Below are 27,191 nucleotides of genomic sequence, written 5' to 3' on the forward strand. Positions count from 1 at the left end.
GCATGAGCCACCACACCCGGCTAATTTTTGTATTTTTTTGTAAAGACGGGGTTTTGCCATGTTGGGCAGACTGGTCTCGAACTTCTGACTTCAAGTGATCCACCTGTCTTGGCCTCCCAAAGCGCTAGGGTTACAGGTATGAGCCACTGTGCCCGGCCAATTTTTTATTTTATTTTATTTTATTTTATTTTACTATTTTTTTTGAGACAGTGTCTCATTCTGTCACCTACGCTGGAGTGCAGTAGAATGATCGTAGTTCACTGTAGCCGTGAACTCCTGGGCTCAAGTGATCCTACTGCCTCAGCTTCCTGCGTATCTAGGATTCCAGGTGCATGCCATCATGCCTGGTTAATTTTTATTTTTTTGTAGAGACATAGTCTCCCTAATGTTGCCCAGGCTGGTCTCAAACTCCTGAGCTCAAGTGATCCTCCTACCTTGACGTTGCAAAGCACTGGGATTATAGGCATGAGCCACTGTGTACTGCCTGTATTTTTATTTTTTTGAGGAACCTCCATACTGCTTTCCACAGTGGCTGCACCATTTTGCATTCCCATCAACAACGGGTAAGAGTTCTAACTTCTTCACATCCTTACTGACACATGGTATATTTTCTTTTCTTTGATAATCACCATCCTGACAGGTACAAGGTGATGCCTTATTATGGTTTCAGTTTTGTATTTTCTTGCTAATAGTAACATTGAGCATTTTTTCATATACCTGTTGGCCATGTGTATGTCTTCTTTAGAGAAATATTTATTTAAATTATTGACCTATTTGTGATCAGGTTATTAGTTTAAAAAAAAAAAAAAAAAAAAACTATTGAGTCATAGGATTAACATATTTTGGAGGTTAACCCTTACCAGAAATGTGGTTTACAAATACTTTCTTCTATTCCATAGGTTGCCTTTTCACTCTGTTGAGTGTTTTCTTTGCTATGCAGAAGTTTTTTTATTTGATGTATTGCCACTTGTTTATTTTTGTTATTGTTACCTGTACTTTTGGTGTCACATCCATGAAATTATTGTAAAGACCAGTGTCATAAAGCAGCTTTTCCAGCTGGGCACGGTGGCTCACGCCTGTAATCCCAGCACTTTGGGAGGCTGAGGTGGGCGGATCACCTGAGGTTGGGAGTTCGAGACCAGCCAGACCAACATGGAGAAACCCCATCTCTACTGAAAATACAAAATTAGCCGGGCGTGGTGGTGCATACCTGTAATCCCAGCTACCTGAGAGGCTGAGTCAGGAGAATTGCTTGAACCCAGGAGGTGGAGGTTGCGGTGAACTGAGATTGTACCATTGCACTCCAGCCTGGGCAACAAGAGCGAAACTTCGTCTCAAAAAAAGAAGAAAAAAGCAACTTTTCTCTGATGTTTCTTTCTTATGAGTTTTACAGTTTTGGGTCTTAGAGTTAGGTCCTTAATTCATTTTGAGTTGATTTTTATGTATGGTGTAAGATAAAGGTTCCATTTTATTGTTTTGCACGTGAATATTTGGTTTTCCCAATGTTGTTTGTTGAGAAGACTCCTTTCTCTGTATTCTGGGTGTCCTTGTTCAAAATTAGTTGGCCATACACGCTTGGTGTTATTTCTGGGCTCTCTGTTCTGTGTCTATGTCTGTCTTTATGCCAGTACTATGCTGTTTTGATTATTATAGGTTTGTAAATATATTTTGAAATTGGTAAGTGTGATGCCTTCAGCTTTGCTCTTTTTTCTCAAGATTAATTTGGGTATTCATGGTCTTTTGTGGTTCTTCATTGGTGAATTCTACCAAACACTTAATGAATTAACACTGGGGCTGGGCACAGTGGCTCATGCCTGTAGTCCCAGCAATTTGGGGGGCCATGGTGGGAGGATCGCTTGAAGCCAGGAGTTTGAGACCAGTCTGGACAACATAACTTGACCCCATCTTTACAAAAGAGACACACACAGAGAGAGTTCTTTTCAACCTCTTCCAGAAATTTAAAGAGGAGAGAATATTTCTAAACTTATTTTATGAGACCAGCCTTACCCTGATACCAAAGCCGGACAGAGCCACCACAAAAAAAAAAAAAAAAAAAAAAAAAAAGAAAACTGCAGGCCAATATCCCTGATGAATATAGGCAAAATACTAGGAAACTGAACTCAAGAAAAGGATAGTACACCATGATCAAGTGGGATTTATCCCAGGGGTCCAAGGATGGTTCAACATCTGAAAATAAATTAATGTGATATCATGTTAACAGAATAAAGGATAAAAACCACACACTTCTCAGTAAAAGCAGAAAAAGTGTTTGACAAATTGAACACCCTTTCATGATTAAAAAGAAACTCGATAAACTAAGAATAGAAGGCAGTATTTCAATATAAGAAAGGCCATATATGATAAACCCACAGCTAACATCATAGCATGGTAGAATGAAAAACCAGAAGCTTTTCCTGAGATCAGGAGCAAAGCAAGGATGCCCACTTGTCTCTTTTGTAGTCAGCACAGTACTGGAAATGTTAGCCAGAGCAATGAAGAAAAAGAAGAGAGGTATTCAGATTGGAAAGGAAAATTGTTCCTCTTTGCAGATAATATGGTTTTATTTATAGAAAACCCTAAATTAGACTCCATTAAAAAACTGTTAGAAGTAATAAGTGAATTCTGGAAAGTTGCAGGATGCAAAGTCAACATGCAAAAATTATTTGCATTTTTGTGCACTAACAACAAACCATTTGACAAGGATATTAGGAAGACAGCCCAACTTATGACAGCACCAAAAGGAGCAAAATACCTAATACTAAACTTAAGCAAGTGAGAAAGTTGTGTTTAATGAAAACCACTGAACATTAATGAAAGAAATCAAACAAAGCACAAATAAATGGAAACACATCCTGTGTTCATGGATTGGAAAGCATGTATTCTGTGCAATCCCTTTCTTTTAAGGCTTTTTATATGTTATTTAGCACAGTGATAACTAATGTACTATAAAATTAAACTCTCTTTCAAAGTGTAATTAGTTTCCTCTCATTAACTTTATATATTAATAGAATATACTGGGGGCAAAAGTAAACTTTTGAATTATAATTGCCTAACCTGTGACTATACTGCATATAAAAGCCTTGTGACATCCAGGGGCCTAGAGTGAAAAGCTCCTGGGTTTCCACAGTGGGAAGTATGATTCAGTTGTCATATTTCCTTATTTTCAGGTATCTGGGGGCCACCAGTTGCCATTACTGAAGTCAAGGGTTGGATAGGGAAGGGAAGATACAGTAGGGAGACTCTTTCCTGGCACTGCCTATTTTCTTTCTTAAAATAAGCTAAATTGCCGACACAAATACAAGAGCCCTGGAATTCCCCAAGCTTATGCAGTCCTTTGCCAAGTACATTTTTTCCCATAGAACCATCATTATAAACGGGATTAAGCTCTCAAACTAGATTCTCCCTCTCTCCTCCCAAATCTATGTGCTTCAAAAGTCCTTTAAAGCAAAATTGAAATTTCAGTAGACTGTTAAGAAAAGGAAATTGGTTTTGGACAAGATATAGCAAGTATTTAATAAATACTTGTAGAAGAAATTATAAAATTATATATCTTAGAATTGGGATTGGCTATAAGACAAAATAAAGAGTAGGGGGAAGTAGGTATTTTATACATAAAGAGTTAATTCTTGAATCTTTTAATTATCAATCTGTTGTGGTACTAATCTTTTTTTTTTTTTTTTTTTTAGACAGAGTCTCTCTCTGTTGCCCAGGCTGGAATGCAGTGTTGCAATCTTTTGGCTCGCTGCAAAAAAAAAAAGAATTGCTCTCGGGTTCAAGTGATTCTTGTGCCTCAACTTGTGCCTCAACTAAGTAGCTGAGACAACTGGTACATGCCACCACACCCAGCTATTTTTGTATTTTTAGTAGAGATGGCGTTTCATCTGTTGCCTAGGCTGATCTCAAATTCCTGACCTTAAGCAATCCGCCCTCTTCCACCTCCCAAAATTCTGGGATTACAGGTGCAAACCACCATGCCAGCCTGTTCTGATACTAATCTTATTTCAGATTTCTATAATCATTTGCAGAGAGTAGTAGTTAAATATTACTTTAATAAATGATACTTTGATCTTTTAGTTAGAAAAATGAATAAACTTCAGGAAAATATCATGGGATACTAAGAATTAGCAAAAATAGGTGAGATGGTGGGGAACAAACTTTCTTACAAGTTCCCATCAAAAAAAGCATTTCAGAATCAGTGTGGATTATTCTATTAAAATGTTAATAAAATGTGTTATAACTCCAGCACTAGATAACCAGAAATAATAAGGGGAAACAGTATTTACTAATTGGCTTTTAGAAAGCCATGTCAAAGTAAGGTTGCTAGTCTCTCAAAAAATAAAATAACAATAATCAGATAATTAAAGTTAATTATTTAAAAAAGTTTAAAAATTATTAATAATAGCTGAGAATGGTTAGAGAAATATACCCAAGTTGTCGAGGTATAAAAGAATTGCAGTACAAAGTATGATAAATGAGTGTGCATATAATTGAGGCCTCTAAAGTATTAATAGTAAGGGATACAAATAGGTTAAATGTTGAATTATTCACTTATGCCCAGGATAGTTTATACTTTATTATGTCTTACCTAGAGTACTTCAGTGGCTCCCAACTCCAAGGACTCTCTGCCTCCAGCTCATGTTTTCTCTTCTGGTGAATTGCCCTCATTCTTCATCTGGCTAAATTCTACATATTCACTAAGTTGCAAGTCAGCCATCTTCTTCCTTCCCTTGGCTCTTTCTGTATACCATTTTTCTCCTTCTGTTCCACATATGTGCGTGAGCTCTTGCACATGTAGTTAACACTTCAGCATCTTTAGTCCTTTTAGGCATTATCACTGTATGGGTCTTGGGTAGTTTTCACTGAAGAATGAAAATAATGTGGTTTGAACTTTATTTTCAACCTTGAGCCTTTCCAGCCCGTCCTTAGATGACAATCTTAATGCTTTTGACTCGGAATTAATATTTTTTTCTGCTTGCTCTCCAAATACTGTTCCTTTCCATGTCTTTTTTATTCTCTCTACTTTCAAACTTTGTACCTCTAATTTTGAGCTTCTTTCTGCTTTTTGGTTTAAACTCTTTACCTTCAATGTGCATAGAAAACATTTCTTGAGGTATTCACTGTTACTGGAAGTGTTAATGCAGTGGCTAGATGACTCACTGTCATAGATGCTATTAAAAAGATACCACTGTTGGATGGTAAGTGCAAAGGTTTGAATGTGTTTGTCAAAACCCATATTTAGATTTAATTGCCATTGGGATGGTATTCAGAGGTTGGACTGTAAAGAGGTGATCAGGCCATGAGGAATCTGCCTTCATGAATTGATTAATGTCATTATCATGAGAGTGGGTTGTTATAAAAGCGAGTTTGGCCCTCTCTTGCTCTCATGCTCTCTTGCCTTTCTGTCTTCTTCCTGATGCAGCATGAAGGCTCTTGCCAAATGCTGATGCCATGCTGTTAGATAGCCCAGCCTCAAGAACAATGAGCCAAATAAATTTCTTTTTCTTTTCTTTTTTTGTTTTTTTTGAGACAGAGTCTCACTCTGTCACCCAAGCTGGAGTGCAGTGGCATGATCTCGACTCACTGCAACCTCTGCATCCCAGGTTCAAGCAATTCTCCTGCCTCAGCCTCCTGAGTAGCTGAGATTAGAGGTGTCCACCACCATTCCTGGCTAATTTTTGTATTTTTAGTAGAGGCAGGGTTTCACCATGTTGGCCGGGCTGGGCTTGAACTGCTGACCCCAAATAATCCACCCACCTTGGCCTCCCAAAGTGCTGGAATTACCGCCCGGCCATAAATTTCTGTTCATTATAAATTACCCATTCTGTGGTATTCTGTTATAGCAACATAAAATGGATTATGACAGAAAATTGGTCCTGAGAAGTGAGGCTGTTGGCTATTAAAAATATCTGAAAATGTGGAAATGGCTTTGAAACTGGGTAATGAGTAGAGCAGAAGAATTTAAAGGAGCAGGCTAGGAAAATTTTAGATTGCCATAAACATAATATTAAGGGCACTTCTGATGTGGGCTGAGAAGAAGAGGAGAGCTGTAGGGAAAATCTGAAAGTTAGAGATTAAGTGTTCATGATCAGAATGTTGTTAGAAATATGGGCTTCACTGTCTCTTAATATCTAAGTTACTTAAGTGTACTTAAATTCTAGGTTCATTAAGTGTATGGGATCCCAGACAGGAAAGAGGAATATATCTTATTGGAAACTGGAGTAAAACCATCTTTCTTATAAAGTGGCAAAAGTCTTGGATGAATTATGTCTCTTCATGCCTGAGGGCTTTATGGAAGACAGAATTTAAGAGCGATGAACTAGGATATCTGGTGGAAGAAACTTCTATGCAAAATATTGAAGGAGCTGTGTCTACTTCTAACTGCATGCAGTAAGATATGAGAGAAAATAAATGACTTAAAGATGGAATTTATAACTAAACAGAAGCATAATAGAAAGATGGAAAATTTTCAGCCTGGCCATGTAAAGAATGAGAAAATGTGTTTGGGAGACCAGGTCAAGGATCTGGTCAGGTGATAGAAATGATCATCAAGACACTGGGAGAGTAACACTAAAGGCATTTCAGAGATCTCAGAGGTTGCCTTTCTCTTCACAGGCTCAAGCTCTGGGAGTGCAGAATGCTTTCGGGGGATGACCAGGGTGCCCTTCATGGGCTTGCTGCCCAGAGCTTCCTCAAGTCTCTGCTCCCGGCATTCTGGTACAGCATTCCATGGTTGCTCCAACCATTCATGTGGGCCCAGGTGTGGCTTCACCTGCTGTTCCAGAAGATTCAAGCCATAAACCTTGGTGGCATATGTGGTGCTAATTCTGTAGGTGCCCAATGTGCAAGAGCCGTGGGTTCATGGCGTCCTCCACCTAGATTTCAAAAGATGTTGTGGACTCCCTGGGGCTTAGGCAGAGACTTGTCATGGGTGTGAAGCCATCACAGAAAGTCCCTGCTAGGGCAATGCCGAGCAGAAAGACAGGATCAGAGCCATCACAGAGAGTCCCACCAGGGCAGTGCCTAGTGGACCCTTAGGAGTGGGGTCACTCCTGAGACCCCAGAACTGATGCTACTAGTTTGCAGCATCAGCTTGGGAGAGTTGCAGGTGTGAGACTCCAATCCCCTGAGAGCTGCTGGGTGGACTGAGCCCTGAAGTCATAGGACTTTATCATAGGTGTGGGGCTGCCTAAGGCCTTGAGTGTCCAACTCCTGCCCCAATGTTCCCAAAAGGTGGGACGTGGAGTTGAGATGATAATTCTGGAGCAATAAGACTTAATGTTCATTCCTCTGTTGGGTTTTGGACTTATTTGAGACCACTTACCCCTTTCTTCTGGCCTATTCCTCCCTTTTGGAATGGGAATATCTGCTTTATGCCTGCCCTACTATTGTATTTTGGAAGCATATAACTTGTTAATTTCGCAGCCCCACAGCTGGAGAGAAATTTGCTTTTAGTCTCACCCATATCCGATTTAGATGTCTCTGGACTTTGGAGTTAATGCTGGAATGAGTTAAGGCTTTTGAGACTATTGTAATGGAATGAATATATTTTGTATCATAAGGACATGATATTGGTGGGGCAGGAGCAGAATGCTGTGGTTTGAATGTATACTCCAAAGTTCATGTGTTGGAAACAATCCCCAGTGAAACAGTGTTGGGAGGTGAGACCCAATAAGAGGTGATAGGTCACGAGGGCTCTGCCCTTACGATTGAATTCATATCATTATCATGGGAGTGAGTCATTAAAAAAGTGAGTTCGGGCCAGATGCGGTGAGCACCTGTAATCCCAGCACTTTGGGAGCCTGAGGCAGGCGGATCTCCTGAGGTCGGGAGTTCGAGACCAGCCTGACCAACATGGAGAAACCCCGTCTCTACTAAAAATACAAAATTAGCTGGGCATGGTGGCGCATGCCTGTAATCCCAGCTACTCAGGAGACTGAGGCAGGAGAATCACTTGAACCCGGGAGGTGGAGGTTGTGGTGAGCCGAGATCGTGCCATTGCACTCCAGCCTGGGCAACAAGAGCGAAACTCCATCTCAAAAAAAAAAAAGAAAAAGAAAGAAAAGAAAAAGACTAGGCTAGTTTGGCCCTCTCTTGCTCTTGCGCTGTCTTGCCCCTCTGCTTTCCTTCCACCATGGGACGATGCAGCATGAAGGCCCTTACCAGATGCCAGTGCCATGCCCTTGGACTTCTCAGTTTCTGGAACTATAAGCCAAGTAAATTTCGGTTCATCATAAATCACCTGTTCTGTGCATTGTCTTATAGCAACATAAAACAGACTATGATTAACTTAGACGATTAAACAACTTAAAATGAGAGGATATTCTACTTGGAAAGGACCTTAAAGAGATTTAGATAAGTGGTTTCCAAACATGATTATGAATCAGAACCACAAAGAGTTTTTAAAAAATGAGACTTATTTTGAGCCCTACTCCTATTCCTTCTATATCTGAATCTCTCTGAGCTTGGCTGTATGTATAAAAAGGTCCTTGGGAGATTCAGTGAAGTAAGCTTGAGTCTCATTATCAGATCAGCATTTGGAAACTGTTGACGTAGTTTGAATTATTCACTTTACAGATGAAGAAATGAAGATCTAGTTCACATGCCTCGTTAACAGCAAAGATATGTCCAGAACACAGTTCTCCTGATCATTAGCCCATCATTATTATTTTTTTACATTGATTCTTCTTCTGTATCATTTATTTAGGTAACTAACAAGCATTTATTTAGGATTCTTTGGAATAGGTGATATTTCCTTTGGAGGAGACCATATAATATAATAGTTGAGAGTACAGCTCTGATGCTAGAATGTCTAAGTTCATGTCTGGCTTTGTCATTTTATATTTTTTGTAATTTGGGACAAACTGTTTACCACAGTTTCCTCATTTGTAAAATGAGAATAGTAATTACAGAAGTTGACACAATATTTTCTAAGATGCTTTTTATGATTTAAATAGATCCTTTTCTATAATCTAGACTGTCCAAAATTTGTTAGTTAAGATTAGGCTTGATGAATTATCCTATTAAAAAATAAAGAAACAAAGTGGGACCTCATACAAGATAGATGGTTATTGCTTTCTCCCATTAAAGGAATCCAGAAGTAGGCAATGTAGGGTTGATGATGGCTTCATGATTATTAAAAAACCCAAGTTTCACCTCTCTTGCTGTTCTGGCATCTTTGGTGTTCCACTTTATGATCCAAGATGGCTTCTTGCACCCCAGCAATCATGTTGCAGTCCAGCCAGCAGAGAAGAGGAAGGGGGAGAAGAAAGATTGTCTTTTATTCCAGGAGGACTCCTTCCAGAAGTTGCAAACAAAATGTGTGCATAATTTCATAGGCTAGACTTCAGTCATATGGCAAAGGTGTCTGTAAATGTCTCTGGGTGGTCATGATCTACATAAAAATTGAGAGGTTTATTACATAGAAAGAAAGGGAGAGTGGATATTGGCATCTGCTCTACCACAGTAACAGTATGAATTTTCTTGGCTCTTTTGAATTAATTAGATTATACAGATTAAAAGGAATCAGAATCTATGTTAACCTTAGGGAGATTTCACATTGAGGACTCCATCAGTCCATTTGGTACAAGAATGTATCTAGGAGCAGTTTGTTCAGCAAAACATGGTCACCTCTTCATTATAACTCATTAAACATTTTTGCATGGGAGCAGCAAGTTTTCGGTAGATTTGGTTTATCAGTTATCTTTCCTAATTGAGTCTTTTTTAGCTTCTAAGGGAGGTAAAAAGGTAAAAATGAAGGATAGTTTGTCTTTAATCACCTAGTAGTGTGAAGACTTACAGTAGACATTTACCAAATGGTAGTTGATTTATTACTGGAAGTATTTGATTAGATCATCCTCAAAGTCCCTTAGAGTTTAAAAATTGCTATTAGATTCCAGTCTTGAATTATTTTGGTAGTGAATGGTAACTTTGACAGTTTTTTGCTTTGTTTTAAATATGAACCTCTGTTATTGTTTTAAAATTCTAGTTCTCAATTTTGAACCGTATGGACTCTCCTTTTCTTCATCTGGCTTCACTGGACGACAGTCTCCTGCTGGCATTTCTCTTGGTTCAGATATTTCTGGGAATAGTGCTGAGACAGGACTAAAAGAGTAAGTTCATTTCTTTATAAAATGGAGGTTATGGGAGTGTTTAAATGTCTTTTAGCATTCCATTTACCTTCTGCTCGTGCCTTGTATCATCATAGTCATTATTTGCTTATTTTAGGATAACTTTCAAGAAGTCTATTGTTTCAGTGGTTTTCACATAATTTTCAAAGGGAGAGGCACACTTATGACAGTGTGTTTTAATATAATGGTTTAGAAAGGTTTTTAAAGCTAAATTCTGTATGGGCTGTTGTTTCAGTGGTTTCTATTTATTACTCTTAAGGTATTTATATTGTACAATATGTTCTTTAAGAGCTTACCTGCCTTCCAAGACAGCATAAAATGTGTACAAGCTTTATACGTAGTAATAATATGTGTTATTGCTACATATTTTTTTTATATATATATATTTAGAGGCATATTAGAATTTATACATCCAGGTTGATATTTAACATATCATTCTACATTCCTCATTCTTCTGAGAAATATATCCTGTAACCATCTCATTGGAACATTGACAGATATAGAGGTGAACATAAAATAAGGTGATTGATTTCACCTGAGGAAGCCATATAGTCAGTCACCCAGTGAAGGCATATACAGATGCCCCTCAACTTATGATGGAGTTACATTCTAATAAACCCATTATAAGTTGAAAATATTGTAAGTCAGATCTACCAAACACCAGATCTATGTCTAGAACTCAGTTCTGCTGATCATTGGCCCATTATTATTAAATATTTTATATTATTATTATTATTATTACTTTGAGACACATTTTCACTCTTGTTGCCTAGGCTGGTGTGCAATGGCACGATCTCAGCTCACTGCAACCTCCGCCTTCTGGGCTCAGGCGATTCTCCTGCCTTAGCCTCCCCAGTAGCTGGGATTACAGGCTCCCGCCACCATGCCGAGCTAATTTTTTGTGTTTTTAGTAGAGATGGGATTTCACCATGTTAGCTAGGCTGGTCTCAAACTACTGGCCTCATGTGATCCACCCACCTCGGCCTCTCAAAGTGCTGGGATTACAAGCATGAGCCACCGTGCCCAGCCTATTTATTATTTTATTAGCTCATTATTATCTCTGCATTGCAAGAGAATATCCTATCACATTGCTAGCCTGGGAAAAGATAAAAGTTCAAAATTTGAAGTGTGGTTTCTACTAAACTCTATTGCTTTCACACCATTGTAAAGCCAAAAAAATCATTAAGTTGAACTATTATAAGTCAGGGACCATCGGTAGTCACCTGAGGAAGCTGTATACTTTGCTCAAAATGCTTTCAGAGTTTCTTTCCAGCCACCTTGAAAATTGGTGATACGTTTGTTTAAATGTTTTATTTAGAGCTGAATTTCATTGTAAGGTTTATTTTGATTTCGGAAACATAATTAAGTTACCTTTAGAAACATAATTAAGTGAATAAAATGAGATGACATGTGTAAAGTACATAGTACAGCCCAGTTCATAGTGATTGATAAATGGTAGTTGCTGATATTAATAAGGATTGTCATTACCATCATTGTCTTCATTACCCAAGAGGTGAGTTTACCAAATAATATTCATGATCAATCTGAATAATTTTGGTCAATATTCTGATGTGACAATAAAGTAAGGAAATGGCTTTCTTGTTTGAGAAGAAGCTGCATCTAATAGAGTTAAAAATGTTTTAAGTAATGGCCGCATTGTGGGAATAAATGTGATAAAATCTCAAAAGTGATAACTTTGAAGGATGATATTTGAATTTTGAGTTCTTCTGTATTTATTAAGAAGTCAGTCATTTTATGTTCATTGTTACATTTGTCAGTTGTTCAGTGAAATGGTTACAAGTATTTATTGGAAGAAAGATACTAATAATAGATCATGAGGAATGTAGCATATGTTGAATGAAATGGCATGAATTCAAATTCTTCTTCTTATCCTTTTGTTTTTCCTGCTCTGTTAACCTCCTTATTTTCTTTCCCAGATATTTAATTTTGGTATTCCAAACATGGGGAGCAGATATTGTTTGTGGGCATTTGATGGTGGAGGTGACAGCAATTAAGTGTCCCAAACAGGGACCAAAGGGACAAGGGAAAGAGACAGGAACCCTTCAAACCCAGGGAGGAACTTACACACTTTTACCTGCACAACAGGTGACAGCATCTGTTACTATAGTACTGAACTAGGATCTGGGGGCTGTGGCAGGGCCTTGTAAATACTGTACATATACATCTGCTACCCTCAGAGAAATGACATTTGGCAAAACTGCTAAGCAATTATATAATATATGCTGTATTATTGTGAAATGGAAGATGAGGGACGAATTTAAAATTTGTTTCCAAAGAGGACCTCAGCTCACACATTATTTCAGAAGAGGAACATAGTAATTGGCAAGGTGAATCATCGTAGAGGGAAGACAGTTGCTCTTTTACAGTCCCTGAAAACCTGAGAATAAAGTAGTAGCAAACCTAATTTATAATTTCTTACCTGGAGCACCCTATCTCAAAGGGGAATTCCTAGAGCTGAATTAAAGTACATCCCTAATCTTTTGAAGCTTAGTTACTTGGTCTGAATTTACATCTATGTTTGAATGGTCTGAATAAAAATAATACAAGGACACACTGTAGAAAACCATGTATTATATAATAGTATCGTCAAAATCCGGGCAAAGATGACTCATGTTTAAAAATATTCTTTTTCTAGTGTTTCATATCATTAAGAAGCATATTCTGTGTATGAAATGGCCTTATGTTGCTTTCTTATGTATTTTCCTATTTATTTATTTATTTATTTATTTATTATTATTATTTGAGACAAGTCTCGTTCTGTCACCTAGACTGGAGTGCAGTGGTGTGATCTTGGCTTACTGCATTCTCTACCTCCTGGATTCTGGTGGGTTCTCCTGGGTTCTCATGCCTCAGCCTCCCAAGTAGCTGGGATTACAGACGCCTGTCACCACGCCTGGCTAATTTTTATGTTTTTAGTAGAGCTGGGTTTCGCCAAGTTGCCCAGGCTGGTATTGAACTCCTGGGCTCAAGTGATCTGCCTGCCTCAGCATCAGTGCTGGCATTACAGGTGTGAGCTACTGCACCTGGCCATATTTTCCCACTTTTTAGATGATCTGTATGTATGCATAACAGAATATTTGTGTTGATCATAACTATGTATGCAGATGAAATAAATAAGAAAAATCTTTAAAATAGTTTGAGGCTCCTTTTAGGCTCCTTTTGTACCTCCTGCCCCTTTTTGCCAGTTGTGGATTGAGTTCCCTGGGAAACACATTCTGTGATGGCATTTAGTATGCAGAATAATTAGGAGTCTCATTGGGATCAACATCTATAGAAGGAAGGAAAAAGAAGCAGGTTTGGGCAGAAGTTAAGATGCAATGCATTGCCAGTGACAACCTCTACTGACACCATGGGGAGCTATGGAGCTGGAAAGACCCTTCAGAGTTGTCCTGAGTTGAACCAAGATGGATGGCAAGGACTTTATACTTCCATTCATCCATCACTGGATGTAGGCTGCCTTGGAAGGGGCGTGATCTTGGGTGAAGTAGCCCTCTGCAGCTCAGGCAATCCCTGAAGAGGCTGAGAGCTGACAGCACTCCCAACAGCTGGTCAACAGTCCTTCATTGAAGAGGGATCCGGATGGAGCAGCCCATTGTCCTCCACATCTGCCTTTTGTTGTTGTTGTTGTTAAACTACTATTTAAATCATTTATTAGTAAAATTTAGGGACTTGTTCTCCTTTTTTTTTTGTGAATAAAGGTAATATTTTGGTTAAAGGGAGTATACAGATACTATAATACTCTTGTGGATATTCACAAATTCCCTAGAGGTGCTTCTTTTGAGAATTCTGTTCTAGAAATGTTAGGAGTTATTTTTGTGGTTCCCGTGACCACTTGGGATCTGCTTATGGCAAGTACAACCAATTTTTGTCTAAGAGGTTTATTGTATAACTTTTTTTTTTTTTTTTTTTTTTAGAAAACTCTTTTAGAACCTGGAGGAAGAAAGGGGGAAATGAAGATATTTGTAAAGGGATACTCAGCAGCAAAAATCATTGAGAAGGAATGAACCAGTTCCCTTTAGGGCATTTTAAATTAACATTCAATTTTTCCTTTAGCTACTTACTTCTTAATAGCATTAATTCTTCACTCAGTATGAAGTGTAATTACCTGCTTTTGCTTTGTTTTGGGCTCAAAATCACATTGATCATGATTCCAACAATTTCAATACTAATAATAATTAATAGAAATATTTCTGAGTCTTCCTTTTTGTTCATTTCATGATCAACTCATCTTGTAGTAAAAATGATTTTTTTAAAATGCCATTTTGGACCATGACAGAGATGCTTAAATGAGTCAAGTGCCAAGGGCACATGTTTTTTTTTTTTTTTTAAACTCCAGTGTTATTGAGATATAATTGCTAAATAAACATTGTATAGCTGACCCTTGAACAATATGGGTTAAACTGTGTGGGTCCACTTAGTACACAGATTTCTTCAGTAAATATGTTGGAAAAAGTTTTTCAGATTTGAGATAATTTGAAAAAACTTTCCAACAAACCGTGTACCCTAGGAATATCAAAAAATTAAGAAACAATAAGATTGTCAGGAATACATAAAATATATATAGATACTAGTCTTTGTATTAATTGACTGTTGATGTTATTAGTAAGGCTTCCAGTCAACAGTAGGCTATTAGTGGTTAAGTTTTGGAGGAGTCAGAAGTTACATGTGGATTTTTGACAATGCAAAGAGTCAGTGCACCTACCATCTCCATTTTTCAAGGGTCAGTGGTATGTATTTAAGGTGTGCTATGTGATGTTTTGATATACCTTGTGAAATGATTACCACAATCAAACTAATTAATGGACACATAGCTCTTATATGAGAATAATAGAGATGATCCTTGGCTATTTTAGCCTGCGCTTATTAGTCACTCTAGATTCATGACTGCAACGTTTGTGACAACATTAGGATTCTAAATTTGGCCCTGGACTTACTGCCTAGATGCCTTGTTTAGGCTTTTTGGGTAGGACACCTGGCTCCTAAATAACACCTTAATTCTTTTTCAACTTAGGTGTAAAAATTCGTCAGCCTCAGGCTTTTTCCTAAAATCTTACTTTTTTTCTTTTATAGATAAAACTTCATTGCATTTTGATAAAAGTACACTTAATAATAGTTGGAAATGTCACGAGTATGCATAGTGAGAAAAACCTTTTGGATTAAAGTAAATTTATGGGGAGCATGTATTCATGGCAACTTGAATTTATGTCTCCTGGGTTGTAAAATTAAAGAAAAAATACAATGTAAATTTATACATAGGAGTACATTTGAGTGATGTTTTTGCTTTTAACAGGATTTTACTTAATGAATTTATATAGGTTTAATTCCTTCATATTGCTAAGAAATTTGAATCATTTCTCATCTTTAACCCATCAGAATTAAAGGTATTTTTGAAAAGTCAGTGGAAGAAAGAAACTGATTTACAGTAGTTCTATTTTTGGATAACTTAAGCAATTAAGTGAAAATTAAATGCTGTGAAATTTTTAACTAAGTCTAGAGTTCTGCAGCCTTAAATCAAATCCTTTGAGGGTGGAGGGATGTTGGCTATAACTAAAATAAAATCTAGAGATCGAGGTTTTACTTCTGGCGTGCAGAATATAATGTGGCAGTTGTTTTTAAAAGGCCATGGGCATTGATATGTTTTGAAAGAATGCCTCAAGAAAGTAACTATTAGCAGTTATTTAAATTGACTTGATTTTATTATCAACCTCCTTAGGACAAATAGCTTGAAGCTGGAAGGTATAAAGAAATTGTGGGGGAAAGAAGGCTATCTTCCCAAGAAGGAAAGCAAAACTGGTGATGAAAGTGGAGCTCTGCCTATTCCTCAAGAGAGTATAATGGAGAATGTAGATCAAGCTATAACAAAAAAGGATCAATCTCAAGTTCTTACCCAATCTAAAGAGGAGAAAGAAAAGCAGCTGCTGGCATCATCATTATTTGTTGGGCTAGGATCAGAAAGTACAGTCAACCTGGTAAGTAATCGGTTCTATTCCTCTAAGAATCGTTGTTGTCTGTTTGTACAAAAAAACTGGCTCTATAAAAGCTCCTGGCTGTCATCTATTTGTATGATGAGAAGTGGCTTCCCCAGTTCTTACTCACCATCATTACCCAGCTGCAGAACCACTAATGACACACCTTTTATATTCCTGAAAGAGAAAATGCAGTTGGCTCAACTTGAGTCAGGTGTTCTCTGTAACCCTGTCAGTGGACAAGGGTCAGGCTCCAAATAGTTACAGGTATGACCACGGCGACTCTTACCCCTGTGGGTGGATGGGGCAGTTCTCAAAGGGAAGGGGGATGATGATAATTGTTCAACAGTGTTGGTCTATCTTTGTAAAAAGTACTCCTCAAAATTGTATTACATAAATTGTATTCTCCCAGAACATTATTCAGCTCTAAGAATGATCAATAATATTGCTTTATAAAATGAAAATATACTTAAATGATGTATTAAACAAAAAGTACAGAGTATAAAGTTTTATTTATACCTTGTTTATACCTAAGGCTGAAAGGAATTATACAAAAATGATAATTATATTCAGATATTAAGATTATGATTTTTAAATTTTTTATACTGAGAAATTATTTTCATAGTAAAACAATGACAAGTTGGAGTGAAGGACAGGTGCTATTTTTGAGCATCTGAGAATACCATGTAATGTATCCTCCTTTTGGTGGCTAATGAACCCACCTTGTACAAAATTTTCATTAGAGTGACATCCCAGCTCTTTCAACCTCCTCCTCCCATGGTGAAATTTCCCCTTCATTCCTGTCAGTACCAGGCCAGATGGTATACCATACTATGTACTCTTTATCTTTGTCTCTTTCTTTCCTAGACTCACCAGTCTAGATCCTGTTTCTGTCAGACTTGATATTCTCTCTTAAGAAAAAACAGATTCAGCCTAAAAATATTAATAATTAATGTATCTTAATATTTTCTGAGTTGACATTTGCAGATCAGCAGTAAAGTGACTGATCTTGGGTTTTTGAGTTGTCCTGGTAGGCTGTGATGAGAGGGTACCAGTGGAATGCTCTAGGAGGAACACACCAAAGTCAGATTACACCCAGGCTCATGGAGCCCTGATTTGTGAACCTCATTGCTGCCTATTTAACAAGTGCATAACTTTCGGGTAGATTTTTTCCTCAGGAGAACATTCAGGGTGATATTAGATTTTTTTCTGGCGAGTTTGAAATCAGAAATGTTATTATGATGTTTTTTCTATTAATGATGCTAAATCCTTTTTGGCTTACCTCTTATACTTCCCCCTCATTCTTACCCAGCTGTCACTGAAGAGTAGAAAAAGCAGTGTATTTCTCTGTTTTATGAGACCCTAAATTCTGTGAGGAATTGTGTTGTAACGTAGATGCGTCATAAAGAAGGAGGAACAGTTAATGATGACATAATTAGCATGTATCCTCTCACTTCTCAGCCCCGACCCTTCCTCTGATACTGGGGCAAAGCAGACAGGATTGGGACTAACTGAATGTGCTCCTTCTGTGTCATGCCTCATTTTGGGTGGCTGTTTTTCTCCAGGAATCCTGTTCCCTGCTGATTTTTCTTACGTTAGCGTTCTCAGTTACATACATCAAGATTCTATTGATGTATTTCATTTTAACTAGCTTTTATTTTTAGGTCTGTGATCCATTTTGAATTAATTTTTTACATCACTTTAGAAAGGCCAAGGTTTATTATTTTTTTTCACCTTTGGCTTCTTATTTCACCTTTTTTTTTGAGACAGTCTTACTCTGTTACCCAGGTTGGAGTGCAATGGCATAATCTTGGCTCACCACAACCTCTGCCTCTCAGGTTCAAGCAATTCTCCTGTCTCAGCCTCCCCAGTAGCTGGGATTACAGGCATGTGCCACCAAGTCCAGCTAATTTTTGTATTTTTAGTAGAGACAGGGCTTCACCATGTTGGCCAGGTTGGTCTCAAACTCCTGACTTCAAGTGATTCTCCTCCCTTGGCCTCCCAAAGTGCTAGGATTACAGGCGTGAGCCACCATGCCCGGCCTCACCTTCATTTTTAAGACATTTTTTTTCTGAGTATGCTGTGCTAAACTGTTTCTTTTCTTCAAGCATTTAAACAAAGATGTCGCTACAGTGTCTTCTGGCCTGTATAGCTTCTGAATACTAGCAGATTGACAGTGCAGAAGAAAAGATCATTAAGCTTGAAGACAAAGTAATAGAAACTATCCAAAATGAAACATAGACCAAAAAAAAAAAAAAAAAAAAGGGAGAGACTGGGGCCCCGGGGGAGAAAAAAAAAAATAATAATATACACTTTTTTTTTTTTTTTTTTTTTTTTTCGTTTTTTTTTTTAAGACAGAATCTTGCTGTATTGCCCAGGCTGGAGTGCATTGTCACAATCTCAGCTCACTGCAACCTTTGCCTCCCAGGTTCAAGCAATTCTCCCACTTAAGTCTCCTGAGTAACTGGGATTACAGGCATGCGCCACCACACCTGGCTAATTTTTTTTTTTTTTTTGGTAGAGATGGGGTTTCACCATGTTGGCCAAGCTGGTCTCGAACTCCTGGCCTCAAGTGATCCACCTGCCTCAGCCTCCCAAAGTACTGGGATTACAGATGTGAGCCACCATGCCTGCTCTCTAATATACATCTAACTTGAGTCCCATAACTACTGAAAATAACTACTATTTAACAGTTATTAGTAACTATTGAAAATAACTACAGTAGTTTTTGTGCCCCCTTGTTTTTGTGTTAATAAAATGTTAGTTCTTGTTTGGTGACTTCTGAATTGGAGGTAAGAGACAAAAATCATCTGTTCAGAGTTGGAAGAAGGTGTTGGGACTTGAGGAGAGTGACAGAGAAGATATGAAAAGGGAACTAGAATTCTGGTCAACTAGAATCATGTAAAGGATGCTGTGTAGTGTCAAAGCACCCCGGGGGGTGGAGGTGGAGAGTAGTGCCAGTCTGCTGCACTGATTCTAAATAGAACTTTGTGAGGCAAGGGAACACTTGAACCATCACTCCTCTTACATAGATTCACAGAACATTCTTCAGAAAGTTTAGACCAACAATGACAAGTTTGCCATTCTGTCTCCTGAATGTGTGGCAAACATCACTAGTCAGTTATTGAATTCTTTCCTGCTGAGTGTTCCAGTCAGCTGCTGCCAGTTAATTCTTGAGATAAAATCAGTTTTTCTTTCTTTCCTGCTTACTAACTCACAGGCCACGAAATCATGATTATTATAGATGACTAAAACGAGGTTGGGTCATCCCTGCATTCAAGAGTAACTTAGGCTTATACAGAACAACTATGGCAACTCAAAAAATGGCTAGTTTTCTCACTGTTTTTTAATTTGTTCAGTTCTATATGCTAGTATTCTGAAATCTAACAAGTTTTTTGTTCATGACTGACTTTTTGACCTTATTTCTTTTTCTGATTCCATGCGTTTTTTAATGAGTTATATAGCTGTCAGAATTTTAGGGTTTAACATTTTATTTATCTCTGATTCTTTGCAAATTTATTCTTTGTAGTTAGAACCTCAGCAAATTGTTATATTGCCAAGTTGAAATTATAGATGAATGTTTAAAACTCATGACTAGTAGAATGATTTCTTTTTATATTATGATGTTTATTTTTGCAGCTGGGAAAAGCAGATACTGTCTCTCACAAGTTCAGAAGGAAATCAAAAGTCAAGGAAGCTAAAAGTGGCGAAACAACCAGTACTCATAATATGACCTGTTCTTCCTTTAGTTCTTTGTCAAATGTGGCATATGAAGATGACTATTACTTGAATACTTTGCACGATAGAGGAGACAAAGAATTAAAGACATTTTCTCTCAATTCGGAACTTTTGGATTCTGAGTCACTCACAGAACTGCCCTTGGTTGAGAAATTCTCAAATTGCAGTCTGTCTACACCTTCATTGTTTGCTGATAACAGCATGGAAATTTTTCACCCTCCTCAATCTACTGCAGCCTCAGTTGCCAAGGAAAGCTCTTTAGCTTCATCTTTTTTGGAAGAAACTACTGAATACATACACTCAAATGCTATGGAAATCTGTAATAATGAAACCATATCAGTGTCTTCTTATAAAATTTGGAAAGATGATTGTTTATTGATGGTCTGGTCAGTCACTAATAAGAGTGGTTTGGAATTGAAAAGTGCTAACCTAGAAATTTTTCCTGTGGAAAATTTCAAGGTAAAATTTCAAGGTATTATTGTTTTATTTTCAATGTGTATTTTGTGTTCTCTTTTCCTGCGCTCTTTAAATGTCTGGTTCACTTTTGTCATAAACACTAAAACGAAATTCTCAAATTATTTAGCAAAGTGGAAGATTAAGGAGTAAGGATATTGAAGAATAAATGTGTATACTGTTTACTTCTTTCTGTCTCCAATTTATTTTTATATACTGAGTGCTCAGACATCAGTTCTCTTTCTTCCCTAGCTCTGACAGATTGCCATTGTGATTGCTGGAAGTATGTTTAATTGCATTATTGTATGGATGTCCTTGGTGGAGTTGTAATGAGATTTGACTAGTATATTTATCTTCCACAAAACTGGCCCAGTTTCTTCTATGAGCTAGAATGTGTTGAATGGGATATTGTCTGCGCCACTGACCAGAGCAAAAGTTCCTGATACTAAATGTGCTTTACAATCACCTGTTGGGCCGGGCGCGGTTGGCTGACACCTGTAATCACAGCACTTTGGGAAGTTGAGGTGGGCAGATCACGAGGTCAGGAGTTTGAGACCAGCCTGACCAACATGGTGAAGCCCCGTGTCTACTAAAAATACAAAAATTAGCTGGGCGTGGTGGTGCACACCTGTAATCCTAGCTACTTAGGAGGCTAAGGCAGGAGAATCACTTGAACCTGGGAGGTGGAGGTTGCAGTGAGCCAAGATTGCACCATTGGACTCCAGTCTGGGTGACAGAGTGAGACTCCATCTCAAAAAATAAAAAATAAAAAAATAACCTGTGGAACTTAAAAAAACAGACCAAACCCTTCCCAGTTGCTTTAACTCTACCACCAGAGCTTGAGGGTAGAGAATGAGAATAGATGACACCTGTATTTGTATTTATATTTAAATTCTTTTAAAAATTATTTTAAAACTCTCCTATCTTTAAAAACCTAGGGCCAGCCAGGACATTTACAGAGTTTTAACTGTAATGCCATTTGTTAACATAATTTTGACCTGTGTACAATTATTATTTCATTATCTGTTCTAGTGAATTTTTCTCAAGTGAAATTGTCCGTCATCTTCATAATGTAGTTTGTTATTAACTTCCCACATTAGTATGATTTGTACCACTTAAATAGAAAATTGGTAGTCATATAATAGTCTGTATTGATCCCTTCCTTCTTCAACACTTTTATTACTTTTATTTGCAGGTCACTGAGCAACCTGGATGCTGTTTGCCTGTAACGGAAGCAGAAAGTACCAGAAGCTTTCAATATAGTGTGCAGATAGAAAAACCTTTTACAGAAGAAATTCTTTCTGGTTTTATTAGTTATCATATGATGGATACTCATTCTGCTCAGCTGGAATTTTCTGTAAACTTATCACTATTAGATTTCATTAGGTAAATGTTTTGTGAAATGTTAATTCAAGTTGTTCATTCACCAACTATTTTTTAGACCTCTTCTGTGGATGGAGGCACTATGCTGGGTGCTAGGGAGTGTAACAGTTAAAAACTACACACAGTTCCTACCTTAGAGGAATTTCTAGTCTATGGAGGAGACATGGTGCAATTACATACATACGTATGTAATTATGAATTTTGCTATGAAGAGAAAATAAGTGGTACAATGAGGGATTATAGTGAGAGACCTGATTTAGGTTGGAGTTGGTGACCTGGAAAAACTTGTGAGAAAAAGTATTATTTAAACTAAATAACTCCAAAGATTCTGCATGGCTTTTAAAAGTTTCTCTCGTGTGTATTTTATTCGATTATTTCATAAAATCTGTTTGTTAAGCTTTAGAGAAATGTAAGAAAATTGCTCGACATAGTTATTAAACTTTTATTAAACATGCAGTTTTTGCCATTATACTAGGCACCGTGCAGTGTTACCAAAATAATTGAAAACAATATCTTACCTGCTCTAATTTTGTTTTATAAATGTACTGTTTTTGAACATTAAAAATATGAAGGCTGCCTGAACCCAGAATGCAGAATACCAATGAATATCTCTATATATATTCTTAACCTCCACATGTCACTTCTGTTACAATACAATGCTCTAACTTTTGTTCATCATTCTTTTTTTTTTTTTTGAGACAGGGTCTTGCCATGTCACCCAGGCTGGAGTGCAGTGCCACACTATGGTTCACTGCAGCCTTGACCTCCCAGGCTCAAGTGATCCTCCCACCTCAGGCTCCTGAGTAACTGGGACTACAGGAATGTGCCACCATGCCAGCTAATTTTTGTGTTTTTTGTAGAGACAGAGTTTTGCCATGTTGCTGAGGCTAGTCTCAAACTCTTGGGCTCAAGCAATCTGTCTGCCTTGGCCTCCCAAACTGCTGGGATTAGGGGCAAGGGCTACCATGCCCAGCTTTGCCCATTCTTTAAAGTCTTTTAGTAATAACATAACTGTCAGTCTATTAGAGTACTATATGCCTGTGGTGCTGATAGGATAAAATCCAGCCTTCAAAAAACTTATGTTGTGTGATTGTGGAGGTGTATCCTGTGGCGAACCTTAGTAATCAGAAGAATCACAGTATATTTAACACAGACCGTTGTTCTGTGTGTATTAATAAAATCCTCTGTATTTTTAAGATATCTTTCTTGATTATCAAATCAATAGATACTTATTATAAAACTTAAATGCTACAGAAAAATATAAGTAGAATATAAAAGTTCTTTGTAATCCTATCCCCAGATATATCCAGTTTTAACTATTTGATCTTTAGTCTCCTGAACCATTTAAAAAATGTATTTGTTAAAGTTCTTTCTTTTGGTCTAATTTACTTAGGGTGCTAGATCTTTGTATTCATGTTCTTTTTCATAGCTTTGATAGAGTATCCCATTATCCCCAAATTCAAAGTAGACGTGAAAGAAAAGTTCTGTATTATATTTGAATGGTTTATGAAATTACTTGGTAAAATCTTGCTGGAATGACTAGTAGAAAGAGAGAGAACTGAGTGATTTATTGAAATGATATTTTAAATTTAATAATATACCTGCTTTCAGTATTTTCATCAGGTTGGAGGATGATACTAACCATTTTTAGCGTATTTGCTTTAAAGACATAAATCTTACGGGACCCAAATTTACAATGATTATGTTTTATTCTTATGAGGCATTTGAAATTTGTTTATTTAGAATCATTTCACTGTTTTTGACATATATCTAATTTTAAAAATTATTTTCAGACCATTAAAAATCTCAAGTGAAGACTTTGGGAAACTCTGGTTATCCTTCGCCAATGATGTGAAACAAAATGTAAAAATGTCAGAATCTCAAGCTGCACTTCCTTCTGCACTAAAGACTCTGCAACAGAAACTAAGACTCCATATTATTGAAATTATAGGTTTGTAGAGTTATGAAAAGGCTATTCTGTGTTTATAGGAGCTTTCTTATAATTGGAGCACAAATTAACTCTTACAAGTGTCAGATTTCTTAGAGCTTTATTTCCTATTATGACTGTCTTTCCGATGAATGTACTTTTCAGACTGTATTATATAATTTTTTATTGGAAAATACACATATATAAAATATACCATTTTAACAATTTTTAAACATGTAGTTAAATGGCATTAAGTATATATACACTGTTGTGCAACTATCACCATCATCTGTCTTCAGAACTTTTTTATCTTCCTCAGCTGGAACACTATACCCATTAAACACTAACTCAGCCTTTCCCCTTCCTCTCTACCTCTTGGCAACTACCATTTTACCTCTTGTCTCTATGAACTTGACTATGTTAGGTACCTTATATAATGTGGAATCATACAATACTCGTCCTTTTATATCTGGCTTATTTCACTGAGCATAATATCTTCAAGGTTGATCCATATTGTAGAATGTGTCTGAATTTTAATGTGATACATTTTGTTTATCCATTCATCTGTAAATGGATACTTGGGTTACTTCCACCTTTTGGCTATTGTGAGTAATGCTGCTATGAACAGGGTTATACAAATACCTGTTTGTGTCCCTACTTTCTGTTCTTTATTTGGTTATATACCCAGAAGTAGAATTAGTAGATTATATACATGATAATTATAGATGTATTTTTTTTTTTGAGACAGAGGCTCACTTTGTTGCCCATGCTTTAGTGCAGTGTGCGATCTGAGCTCACTGCAACCTCCACCTTCCATGCAAGCTATTCTTATGCCTCAGCCTCCCGAGTAGCTGGGATTACTGGTGTGTGGCACCATGCTCAGCTAATTTTTTGTATTTTTTAGTAGAGACGGGGTTTCACCATATTGCCCAGCCAGGTCTAGAACTCCTGAGCTTAAGTAATCTGCCTGCCTCAGCCTCCCAAAGTGCTGGGATTACAGGCATGAACTACTGTGCCTGGCCTAGATTTAATTTTTTGAGAAACCACCATAGCATTTTCACAGCAACTGCATCATTTTATATTCCCACCAGCAATGTACTGGGGTTCCAGTTTCTCCACATCTTCATCAACACTTGTTATTACCTGTTTTTTTCTTTAATGTTAGCCATCCTAATGGGTATGAAGCATAGTATCTCATTGTGGTTTCAATTTGCAGTTTCCTTGGTGATTAGTGATACTGGGTATCTTTTCATGTGCTTATTAGCCATTTGTGTATTTTCTTGGAGAAATGTCTGTTTAAGTCCTTTTGCATTAAATCATTTTTCACTTTTGTTTTGTTGTAGGCAATGAAGGGCTATTGGCCTGTCAGCTGCTCCCATCCATCCCCTGCTTACTGCATTGCCGAGTTTATGCAGATGTATTAGCCCTGTGGTTCAGATCCTCCTGCTCTACTCTTCCTGACTATTTACTGTATCAGTGTCAAAAGGTGATGGAGGGATCCTAGCAGAAGCTCTGCTAAATTTTACTCCATCAAGATCAATGGTTTACATAGATAAACTTATTTACCAAAGTAAAAAGAACTCATGGTACGTCTAATGAAAATGGGGATTATTATAAGTGTGGTTTATATGTTTTCTTTATGATTCCTGGTCAAGAAGGATCCCCAAAACTGTATCCCTAACTTTTAACTCAGGATTGTACAGTATGTTTAGGTTCCTCAAAAAGTGACCTAAGCTAATGTTATAAACTGCTAATGATTTATATATCACTTAGTGTGTAGAGGGACTGAAAATATTTATTTTGTTATAAATAATTTTATAGCACGTTTACTCTAGTGCTAGCTAATTTTTAATAAAGCCAAGTCTCAGTTTTCTGCATTAAATGAAAGGGAGACATGAAATTGATAATCTCAAACTTAATTCATATTTGGCTTTGGAATGCAGTTATGTTTTTTGGTAGGCAAGTCAATACTTTCGATTATGTTTGGCTTAGATCAGTGTTGAACTAAGTTGGCATAGCACACACTAACAGTTGTAGGAGATCCATGAGCATGCTGGATATTGAGGGGATCCAATCTGTGGTATATTTTTTATTATAGATAACTGTTACACATAATTCCAGATAATTTGGCTATAAAATTTGTCTGTTTTCCACTTGGATTTATTTTAAAATTCAAAGTAAAACACTTTATTCTTATTTTGAAAACTCAGAGCCATTTTCAAAATATCATATAGAAACAAAACCCATAAGAGCACACAGTAACAAAGCAAACAGATACAAAAATGGCTTTTTAGTTACCCAGATATTTTAGTCGGTTACCATTTAGATCCTTTTGGCAAATTAAAATTTGTGATTAGAGTATAAATGGCAAAACTATCTTTTCCTGGCCTTTGAATCCACTAGTACTCAATGGATATAGCTGAAGCAGAGACTGTCTAAGTATAACATACAGGTTTTTCAGTAAAATGTATCATTTTCATGTTATAGTTATGCCTGTGTGGCCTCTGTCAGAACTATTATCAGTAAAAGAGGTTAAGCCTATATATGAATGATGGACCAAAATCTTGAGGTTGTACATTAACTGAAATAGTATTTTATAAAATCTTATGGTGCTGTGGAAAATATTATTTCACCTTTTCTGACACTTCACCATGGAGACTATTTTAAGTCATTGCAGTTAATACTCTGGTTAATTGGTACTGTTAATCACCCAGGTCAGGAATTCTGATTTTAGGTTTATCTCATTAATCATGGCTGATAAAGAAGCTAAGGGGATTCCCCAGAGCTAATAGATTTCATTAGTCATTTGTGTCAAGAGTATTCTTCCCTAAAAATAAAAGCAGTATTTTCTTTCTCAATTTTTAAGTTATTCGTTAAAAAATATATAACATCTTGTTACTTTTATTCTTTTAAAAACATACCGTGAAACCTTGCTACAAGAGTAATAAGTGACTGGAATTTCTTGCATAATAGGTTCCTCCTTTTGAATAGATCAGATTCATCCCCAGGCTCTCAGCAGTGTCATGATGAAAGGAGTGTGCTGACTCCAGGGGTGCGGTGAACACTGGTAGCTAGCCTTATCAGCTCCCTCCTTATTTCTACCTCTGTCAGCAGCATCCCTCGCCCCTTACCTAATTCTGCTGTGACTCTGACAGAGAGGAAGTGCCTTCTCACTTTGCAAAGGAATGCAGCATGTCACAAAGAAGGTGCTCCAGTTTTTTGTGTCCTTACTTCCCTATGTTTGCCTAGTTACCGAGGCTAGGTCGAGTGTGGAGCAGTAGGTAAGATGCTGAGAGCACATGGACAACTACCAGGGAGATCTGCTGCTTGGTTACAGGGTGTATTCATGAGTGGTAGCTGCAGTTGTCGTGAGAGACATGCTTGGCATACAGAGCTGCCTAATGGATGGGAGACATGTAATGGTAGATTTAGGGCTGGGAGCATGATTTTGGGTCTGCCCAAAGGAACGTGGTGTCACTTTTGTTCTTTCTGACCTACTAAATAAAAAGTAGGGTAACAGGGTTTCTACTGAAATGTTTAGTAGAATGTTTACAGTTTTTATATTTTTATGATTTT

General features: G+C 37.2%; 1 protein-coding gene across 1 annotated transcript in view; it reads left to right on the plus strand.

Annotated features, from left to right (window-relative positions):
* The window catches only part of AP4E1 (adaptor related protein complex 4 subunit epsilon 1), an 88,526-nt gene extending 62,053 nt beyond the window's left edge, over positions 1–26,473 (plus strand). The window contains exons 16-21 of the mRNA XM_003900931.4: positions 9,986–10,109; positions 15,862–16,117; positions 19,754–20,311; positions 21,501–21,691; positions 23,482–23,639; positions 24,959–26,473. Of these exons, the coding sequence (XP_003900980.2) occupies positions 9,986–10,109; positions 15,862–16,117; positions 19,754–20,311; positions 21,501–21,691; positions 23,482–23,639; positions 24,959–25,119 (1,448 nt within the window). The 3' untranslated portion in view covers positions 25,120–26,473. The remainder of the gene's footprint in view (positions 1–9,985; positions 10,110–15,861; positions 16,118–19,753; positions 20,312–21,500; positions 21,692–23,481; positions 23,640–24,958) is intronic.
* The last annotated feature ends 718 nt before the right edge of the window (positions 26,474–27,191 follow it).

Source organism: Papio anubis, unplaced genomic scaffold, assembly GCF_008728515.1.
Source record: "Papio anubis isolate 15944 unplaced genomic scaffold, Panubis1.0 scaffold106, whole genome shotgun sequence".
Classification (NCBI taxonomy): Eukaryota; Metazoa; Chordata; class Mammalia; order Primates; family Cercopithecidae; genus Papio; species Papio anubis.